At 38.2% G+C, this 9,993-nt stretch overlaps 2 protein-coding genes across 2 annotated transcripts in view; both read left to right on the forward strand.

Annotated features, from left to right (window-relative positions):
- Positions 1-1,470: 1,470 nt before the first annotated feature.
- Positions 1,471-7,804, forward strand: cnga4 (cyclic nucleotide gated channel subunit alpha 4). Its single transcript, XM_008432693.2, has 7 exons — positions 1,471-1,668; positions 2,558-2,659; positions 2,747-2,853; positions 3,664-4,247; positions 5,401-5,646; positions 5,811-5,976; positions 6,666-7,804. Exons 1-7 carry the CDS (start codon positions 1,517-1,519, stop codon positions 7,451-7,453), a joined length of 2,145 nt encoding a protein of 714 aa, XP_008430915.1. The 5' UTR covers positions 1,471-1,516; the 3' UTR covers positions 7,454-7,804.
- Positions 7,805-9,436: 1,632 nt separating this feature from the next.
- The window catches only part of trappc10 (trafficking protein particle complex subunit 10), a 28,197-nt gene continuing 27,640 nt past the window's right edge, over positions 9,437-9,993 (forward strand). Inside the window, exon 1 of the mRNA XM_008435438.1 lies at positions 9,437-9,617. Within this exon, the coding sequence (XP_008433660.1) occupies positions 9,557-9,617 (61 nt within the window). The 5' untranslated portion in view covers positions 9,437-9,556. The remainder of the gene's footprint in view (positions 9,618-9,993) is intronic.

The following is a 9,993-nucleotide window of genomic DNA, read 5'->3' on the forward strand; positions in this document are numbered from 1 at the left end:
AATTTGTTTTGGTTCATTAATAATTTTTTTGTCCAAGTAAAAGTTTGTTTATGCAAATTCACAAATTATCATCCCTTTAATTCTCTCCTTTGATCTTTTTTTGCATGAGTTGTATTTTATAATGGATACATTCCCAAAACACTGCTCTTGTTTGTATATTTTAATTGTTTTGTAAACCTGAAATTTTGAAACGAAAAAAAAAGCAAGTCAATGACAATATCACATTCACAATATAAAATGCACATTATTATTATTATCCATAAAGTTTTCACACCCAAACATAAAAAAGTTKTTTGTCTTTTGCTGTGGTGGCAACTTTTGCTTCCATATTTGATTAGAAGCAAACAAATATGGTTCTTTTATTTGTTTGGTTTTTGAACAAAAGAAGCAAATGAGCAACATTTTAGGCACTGGTTTGCCAAACATATGTTCTCTCTGAAAACCATTTTTAGCAATTCCTCTACAGGCACATTTTTCATACCTGTAATTTTTCATAAGCAGAAACCTTCCAACTCTGTCTGAAGCAGCTGGTATTTCCATTCATCCCAGACTTTCAATGCATAGAGAGCTCTGCCACGCTACTTGGTAATTTTATTCTGTTTCTAGATGTTAGCAGCTATATTTGCATACAGTTAACCTTACAAAGATTACCAGTAGTCATGCAAAACTAAAAAGAAGATAGTTTTGCATGACTGCATGGTATTTTACTTTCCTTAAACATCTAAAATAAAAAGTTGCGAGGCCACATGAAAGCAATTTTGATTACTATATTTTCTTCATTTAAGATCARCTAGGATTAGAGGCACAGTTTATCTTTGCTAAATGTCAGAATAATCAGGGAGAGAGTTTTTCCGATTTACTTTTTGTTTCCTTCAGACATTCATATGCATTTCCCTATGTTACTTCATAGAATTGCCTTTAAAATGTGTCACTTGGGTCAAACATTTTAGGCGTCTTGTCTCAAAGCAGTGATAATTTGCTGGAATGTTGACCCACAACACCTGACAGACAGGTTTTTACTCAGATACCACTTTTCAACTTTAATGATTTTCTTTTAATTAGACTAAAATCAGGGCTTTGTGATGATTACTACAAAACACCTACGTTTGTTATAATTATGACCAACTCCTCTAGCTCCTGTTTCTTAGACACACAGAAAATGTTTCTTGAAGAGGAAATGATCTGCGTTATGCACTTTCACCTGCTCACAGTAGTTCCTGATCAGTATATTTTGGGACATGTAGGTTTACCTCTATGCCACACTCGGTGTCTGTGGTGGCTGAGACAGAAAAGACAAAGACCTTCTTGGTTTTCTATGGGGAGGAAAGAATTCCCTGAGTACCAGTGACATCTGTTGTTGTTTCCTGCCATAGAGACGGGCATCRCCAGGCACTGCGCAGGTAGTTTGTCATCCAGGTCAACATTCAACATTTCTGCCCGATGCAAAGCGCCCACCTCTGAGCGCCTTAGAAACACTTATTTTTTAAGTGAAAGTTGTAAGAAGCTAGTTTTGATAATGGATGATTTAGGTAACGTTAGTGTCAGGACAAACCGATGGCGTGGGCTGCTCAGACGGCATCGTGGACAAAAAATGAATGAGGAAGGTGAAGATGGAGGCGAGGAAGGAGAGAAAAAGAAGCACTTTTGGGACATGAAATTAAACTTCAAGTGAGTAATTGGTAATGTGACTTAACATAAAAAAATATTTGGATCTTAATTAAAGTTTGTCATCATTTTAGTGTATATTCAGGTTTCATCTGTTTTGAATGAGTAAAAATTACTGAAATGTCTCCACAATATCTTCTGTTCTGAAAGGCATTTTGATGATAAATCATGTTCTATAAATATAATTTTCTTGGGTACAACATAAACTCCTGCAATTAGTGAGTTAGAAATAAACTGTGTTAATACTTTTGAATGGCTATGGAAGATTAATTATATCAACAACACTGTAGAGGGATCACTATTTAAATTAGGAAGATGTTTTTTTATACATTCGGACTTACAAATCTCTCAGAAATCATTGGCTTTGATATATGTATAACATTTTCTTGAATGTTTGTATATTTTTGTCATGTTACAACTACAGACAGCATTCTGTTTTACTGGAACTGTATGCAGGAAACCGAAACAAAGAAGTACTTGTGTGAAGTAAGTAAGCCATGTGTTGGCAGGTTTACAGCTTTCCTGTTTTGGATTGAAATGATCACAGATAATCTCTCACCCAAGTGGATTAGATGACTTTTTAAAGCCAACTGTTACATTAAATTTTAATTAGGAGTATTAGATCAAAAGGGGTCGAATATAAAATGCAAGCCACACTTTTTAAAACGTTGCCTCTAAAACAGTTGAGCACTTGTAATCTCTTCCTCCAACAACATCACTTTGTGTTGGTCCGTCTCGTACCATTCTGAAAGAATACGTTCCACTTTGCAGTTGAAATGTGGAAAATATCAGAAGGTAGGATTACTTTTGCAACTGTACACTTCGAGTCATCGACGTAGAGTTGTGTAAGTCTTTCTGCCTGTTTCTTTCTTCCGCATCACATTCCTCTCAGCTGGAGAGAGTGGGCCATTGATCCTGCAGAACAGTTCTATTACGTCTGGTTGCAAGTGATGGTAGTCCCGATTGTATACAACTGGGTAATCATMATTTTAAGGTAAATGATGGCAGCATCATGCATTCACAACACTATAACGGAACAGATGTCCTATTAGACAAAGTACTATTGTTTCTGTTTCATCAGGACCTGCTTCACAGMGATTGGTCTGAACTACCTTCCCGTGTGGCTCACGCTGGACTATGTGTCAGACCTCATGTAYGCTGCTGATATGACTGTCACTCTGCATACTGGTAAATACAATTTTTCTGATTTCAACTCTTGGTCTCTGAAGCCAAACMTAAAAACGGACTTTAAATGCAACAAGGCACTCCAAACAACCAAACGCAATGTGATTTAGTTTTGCTTTTGTTGCTATAGACAACATGTTAGTATCTCTTTACCATTATCAAAAGAGAAAGGTTATATTTTCATAAACATACAGGCTACTCTTGGTCAATTATTTTTYAGAGCTCCCTTTTGAGCGTCAAATTGATAGTAATGGGAAGTGACTTTAATCCAAATACCTGATTCCTGATTGGATTCAGTGACAAGCTCACCCAACCCAAATATTACCCATTCATTTTTAGAAAACACATTTAAAATGGAATAAGTGATTGTTAAAATTGATTGCTGCTGAATTTACTGTCTTTGGATTGTTAGTATTAGATTTTGAAGTATTTGAACAGCTGATGAACAACCTATTTCATTGTAATGGTGTGGCAATACGTTGTTTACTAATTTTCCTTTTTTTTTATTTTTTATTTTTTATTGGTTTCACTCCCATATCTTCTTTTTGCATTCTGAACCTTCTTAAGGTCTATCTGTGAAAAATGTGAATTCTTGCCATTTTCCAACTGGTTTTAACATTTAGATCAGGAGTGTATTCCACAGCTAACAGGCTAACAAAATTCAGTTTTGGTGGTTTGGGCTTGTATCAAAAACACACTCAGATGTTTGCAGCAGTGACGTCACATGTATCCACBCACTCAAGGTGGACATCTTTCAAAAACTGGGCAAATATTTGGRACGRGTYCATCCTTCCTTTTCCCACTCATCTGCAGGCTTCCTGGATCAAGGTATCCTCATCAAAGACCTGACTCKCCTCAGGAAGCGTTACCTGCGCTCCAGATATTTCATGTGGGACTTAGTTTCCCTGCTGCCCACTGACTTCCTCTACTTTGCCTTTGGCTTTGAGACCCCCYTGGTGAGGATCAACCGGCTTCTCCGTATCCCGCGGCTCAACGAGGCCCTGGATCGGATGGAGACGAGAACCTCCTACCCGAACACTTTCCGCATCACAAAGCTCATGATCTACATCTTTGTGCTGATCCACTGGAATGCCTGTCTTTACTTCGCTCTGTCGAATTACATCGGCTTCGGAAGCGATGAGTGGGTCTACCCCAACATCACTGACCCGATGTTTGCCTCCATGCGGCGCCAGTACTTTTACTGCTTCTGGTTCTCAACCCTGATTTTCACCACCGTGGGAGACACCCCAATGCCAAGCATTGAGGAGGAGTATTTATTCATGATTGCAGACCTGCTCATTGCSGTTCTGGTGTTCGCGTCGATTGTCGGGAATGTCGGGAATGTCATCACGAGCTTAAGGGACAGAGACAATGTCTTTTTCCCCAACCACGAGTTGGTGAGTTTCAGAVGTCCTCTGTTTTTGTTTTGTTTTGTCAAGTAAAGTTCTGTCAATCTGTAAAGTATTAATATTTTCTAAGATTTTTTTTTTCCAAACTAGCCTTGTAAAAACCAGCCTTTTGTCTCTAACCAGAGGGTTTAGATCTTTGACTATTGAGAAATGATTGCTTCCCATAGACGTGGACTCTGTTGAAGTTTTAATTTTACCCAGTCACTAATATTTAGCAGTGATCTATGTAATTTGCCAGTTTGACGCTATGGAAGCTTACCGGAAATTTCCTGCACTGGAAACGACCATCCTCCACTGCAAAGAGAGACGTGCTGATGGCTGCTAACAAGATGGCTGCAAATATTAATTTAATATTTGGAACCGCGGCCARCACGGACTGAACGACTTTGTTTACTTCCTCCCCTGCTATTGCTAAAACTGCAGGTAGACTGTCCTTAAAAAAGCGCAGAAAATCAACATCATCATTCACAACTTCTCCTTCTGGTTGCTAATTGGTCCAGTTCAAATTCTGCCAGAGAAATCCACTTCAATGGGAGAAAGCCCAGATGGACCACTGAAAAATGAGAATTGAACAGAAATACATATGAAGGTAATGGTCCAACTATGTCAAACCGCAGTGAGAATCATTATCCAAAAATGGAGAAAACATGGAAAAGTGGTAAACCTTTCCAAGAGTGGTCGACTGAGCAAAATTACTTGGGTTATGCAGCAGGACAATGATCCAAAGTAGAACAGWARGTCYACCTAGCAATGGCTTGAACAAAACAAACAAAAGACATTGAAGTAGCATAGTCAAAGTCTGGACTTCAATCCAATTGATATGCTATGCTATGAAATTGATCAGGCTGTGAAGGCTTGGAATCCATTAGATGTGGCTGAATTAAAAATATCTCCAGGAAAGAGTGGACCAGCGTTTTCTTAAATAAATATAWCAGGAATAATGATTTAAAAACTACATTTCCCTTTTATTTTATTCAGGCTGTCTGATATTAAAATGTGTGTTTAGTAAGTCAAAAAAGAAAGCTCAATCAGAAGAAATCTAAAATGAGGCTGGTACTTTTCACAGAGCTGTCCTAATTCTCTCTGAAAACATTTTTTGCCTAGATGTGTGGACGGTAAACTTTTATTTTATCTTCTACAGGTGAAAGCGTACCTGCGCAGCCACCACATTAGCAAGGAGCTTCGACAGCGCATCGACAACTGGTACCAGCATCTTCACATCAACAAGAAGATCATGCGTGAGAACGAGATCCTGCAGCAGCTGCCGTTGCACATGAGGACAGAGATCGCCGTCAGCGTCCACCTCCCGACTCTTTCTAAAGTTACCATCTTCCAGAGCTGTGAGAAAAGTCTGCTGGAGGATCTGGTTCTTAAACTCACACCTCAGGTCAGGGGGGGCAGTAACATATAAGAAGTCCACCATTGTTCAGACAGCAACAGCAACAAAAATTGAGTCTTTGCAGCATTTGTGCAACACCGATAACGATAAACTTGTGTCCCTTGCACACTGTCGCATTAAATACTTGGTATCCTGTGCCTTTTGTGTTGCAGGTGTTCAGCCCAGGAGAGTATGTCTGCAGGAAGGGAGACGTGGGCCACGAAATGTACATCATTAAGGAGGGGAAGCTCGCAGTTGTTGCAGATGACGGCGTTACAGAGTTTGCGGTGCTGAGTGCGGGGAATTTCTTTGGAGAAATTAGCATCCTTAACATCAAAGGTATAATAAAGGCTCTGTATGTTTACATAAATTGCTTTTTATATACATAACMTATAATATGGGTTTGCACAGAAATCATATTTCTGTGTTTTATAGTGCAAAAACACATAATGACAAAGTAAAAAGAAGCTAAATCAAACATGGACTCATTAAAAAAGGTGTTTTGAAACCAAAAAATAAAGAGGAAGTACATATATGGCATGATCAGATACATGTTACTTTATAAATACATAGCTGCATAAGTAAAAATATACTAAAAAGGCTGTTTTAATTGGCGAGTCAGCAGGTAGTTTTACCCAAGTCGACCAGTAGGTGGTGCCATGGTGTCATGAAAAGGAAGCATATAAATTGTTCCCAAGACCAAATGTATGTACACTTTTGAATTCGAGCAAAGTTACAAAAAAACACACAAAAAAAACAACCCCTGCAAAGTTTTCTGGAATTTAGCAAACAGAAATATTTTTGGTATTTCTAACTAAGTTAAGACAAGTAAAGTTTGGTCTGATTTAACTTCAGAGAATGAGGTAAAAAATTTACTTGTGTATTTTCATTCAGAGTAAAATATCTGGTTTAAACTGTAGAAACAATACTGGAGGATATTTAATTAATAATATTAACATTTAAGGTCTTGTTTGCTCCAGGATTATATTAAATCCTTAAGAAAATACGATTGTTTCCCCCCCACCAAGGTAACAAGTCAGGTAACCGTCGCACTGCCAACATCAAGAGCATCGGCCACTCCGACCTGTTCAGCCTTTCCAAAGAGGACCTGACCGACGTGCTGTCTGAGTTTCCTGCAGCCAAGCGTCACCTGGAGGAGAAAGGCCGGCAGATCCTTATCAAGATGGGCATGTTGGAGGAAAGGGCCGAGGTGGAGGAGGTGGAGGCTGAGAAGATCGAGACAAAGATAGAGAGGCTGGAGAGGAACCTGGAACTCCTGCAGACCAAACTGGCCCGGCTCATGGTGGAGCTGGAGTCCAGCAACCGGAAGATGAGGACCAGAGTGGAGCAGCTGGAGATGCGGGTCGCTGTGCTGGAAATTCACCTGCCACCTGACGAGGAAGGAGGGGAGGGAGCGTTGGGAAGAGAGGACGGGGTCGGAGGAGAAGCTGACTGGGAGCGAGAGGAAGCAGAGGGAGAGGAGGAGGAAAATGGGGGAAAGCAGGGAGATAATGGTGATAATGATGTGACCAAAGAAGGAGACGGCGAGAGCACTAAGAGCACAAAGGATGAGACTGAAAGAGTGGTGGAGGGGAATAAATTTGATCTGAAGGACTCAGACTGTCTGAAAGACAAAGAAAGTAACAGAGAGAAAATCATAGAGAAAGGAGACAAAAGACCTGGGAAAGGTGATGGAGCTGAGATTGAGCCAAGGAATCAAAAACATGACCCATCTCATGAAGAGGGAGAATCGGTGGAGAAAACAAGGAATACCAAAGAAGACTYGGATGAAAAAGACATGCATGGCTCAAAGTAAAAGAAAATGAAATATATAAACAAAGTTAAACATTTTCAGTGTAMGTTAAACATGTTTAGAATAGCACAGGATCAATGAGAGGATTTTGAGTGTGGAGTGTATCAAGGAGACGCTTCTGTTTTGAAGTCACTTAAAATTCTGCTGTAATACACCCATCTTCCCCTAGATGGCAGTATTGCATTCTCCCCTCAAGATGACTTTGGCACCCAAAGCAGAAGTGGTTTATATCTTAACCTTTCTAACCATTATGGAGATGTGTGGTTTTTCATGCGTTGATGTATGTTATATATGTAGTATAAACAATTATTTGACAAGTTGTGGCACAACAATGTTATTTTTTATAGTGTATTATGTATATCTTTGTTTATTCTTTGTGATTATAACACATGAACATTTATTTATTTTTATTTTTATTGCAAATCAAATTTACTTCACTGTTTGCCTCACTGTTTAAAACATATCAGTGAAGAAAATATACTGTATTGTTTTTTACCGACATGTGTAATGCWATGTGATATATTTTTCAAATCTAGAATCTTTAGTCTTACTAAGTGTTACTTTAGTCAATGTACTCTTGGTTCGTATTTCAAAATATTTTTTATTGTTAAATTAAGTTGAGATGATTAAAATTTACTAAACCAAATTATAACACTATTGTCTCGAGCTTACTAAATTGACGTTTGCAAACTGGGCTGCACAGAGGCACAGTTGGTAGNGGCTCAAAGTAAAAGAAAATGAAATATATAAACAAAGTTAAACATTTTCAGTGTACGTTAAACATGTTTAGAATAGCACAGGATCAATGAGAGGATTTTGAGTGTGGAGTGTATCAAGGAGACGCTTCTGTTTTGAAGTCACTTAAAATTCTGCTGTAATACACCCATCTTCCCCTAGATGGCAGTATTGCATTCTCCCCTCAAGATGACTTTGGCACCCAAAGCAGAAGTGGTTTATATCTTAACCTTTCTAACCATTATGGAGATGTGTGGTTTTTCATGCGTTGATGTATGTTATATATGTAGTATAAACAATTATTTGACAAGTTGTGGCACAACAATGTTATTTTTTTATAGTGTATTATGTATATCTTTGTTTATTCTTTGTGATTATAACACATGAACATTTATTTATTTTTATTTTTATTGCAAATCAAATTTACTTCACTGTTTGCCTCACTGTTTAAAACATATCAGTGAAGAAAATATACTGTATTGTTTTTTACCGACATGTGTAATGCWATGTGATATATTTTTCAAATCTAGAATCTTTAGTCTTACTAAGTGTTACTTTAGTCAATGTACTCTTGGTTCGTATTTCAAAATATTTTTTATTGTTAAATTAAGTTGAGATGATTAAAATTTACTAAACCAAATTATAACACTATTGTCTCGAGCTTACTAAATTGACGTTTGCAAACTGGGCTGCACAGAGGCACAGTTGGTAGYACTTTTATGCAGCAAGAAGGTCCTGGATGATGTTTGCATGTCTCCCCCTTTCCTTTTCTTTTCTTTTAYTTTCTTTTCTTTTTTAAAGAAAAATAAAAGTAAAATAAAATTCTAACCACCTTATTCTGGAGCCGYGATGTTATGTTCAAGCTGTATCTAAAACCCCATAACTAAGAATTAATTGACATTTTATATAATAAAACGAAATGGAATCAAACCAAAAAATAAGCCACCTATTTATCTTCTGAACTGTATTTATTTAGTTTTATACTTGGTTTGTAATTTAATTGTAATTAAAAATATATATATATTTCCTCTTGTGTTCAATTTAAGTTCTAAGTTACCTTTCATTWAACCTTTTAGACTTTTAAAGGACATTTCATACGCAAAACAACAACTGTAGCTATGTCTTAAGAAGTCTTTTTATGCGTATGYGTTTTAATCAAAATCATTTCTTCATGTTTGCTTGTTGTCAACGTTTCCTTCAGCAAAAGAAAAATGACAGACTGGCCCTTTAATGACGCAGGGCTTACGCACTTCCCGGAGGTGCAGTGGGGACGCAGGCCCCACCGATTCAACAGAGCTGCACAGAGAGGCACTTCCTAATAATAAAGCCCTGTTTGGAGGTTATTTTCATGGAGTACCACCGTTAAAACATATGGAGAGTCAAGAGGAAAAGCCAGTCATCTATACCATGGAAAACAAGCCGATTGTAACATGTAAGTGATTGATAAAACGAGACGGTCAGCTTCACTTTTCCTTCTCTTGACAGCTAGYCTGCTAGCTATATTCATTAGCTCTTTTTAGCTGAGCTGGCTGTCACCCTCAGCTTGGAGACGGTGCTCGTCTTTGTGGCGACTTCGCTTCTACCTGTCCTACTGTAAGACGAGCATAATAAGCACTGGGCTGCTGTCCACAAATTGACCTCTTAAAACATGGGACTTCTTTCAGCTAGCTAAGTAGCTTCGCTGTTTTAATAGGCCGAGCCAAGGATAAGAAACGTCACGTCTATTTGCTGCAGTTTTGGGAAGGAGACCGTCCTGTTCAGCGCTTTCCTGCGACTGCTTTCTCTGTTTGCAGCTGGGACACTGTCGC

This window comes from Poecilia reticulata, linkage group LG2 (genome assembly GCF_000633615.1).
Source record: "Poecilia reticulata strain Guanapo linkage group LG2, Guppy_female_1.0+MT, whole genome shotgun sequence".
Classification (NCBI taxonomy): domain Eukaryota; kingdom Metazoa; phylum Chordata; class Actinopteri; order Cyprinodontiformes; family Poeciliidae; genus Poecilia; species Poecilia reticulata.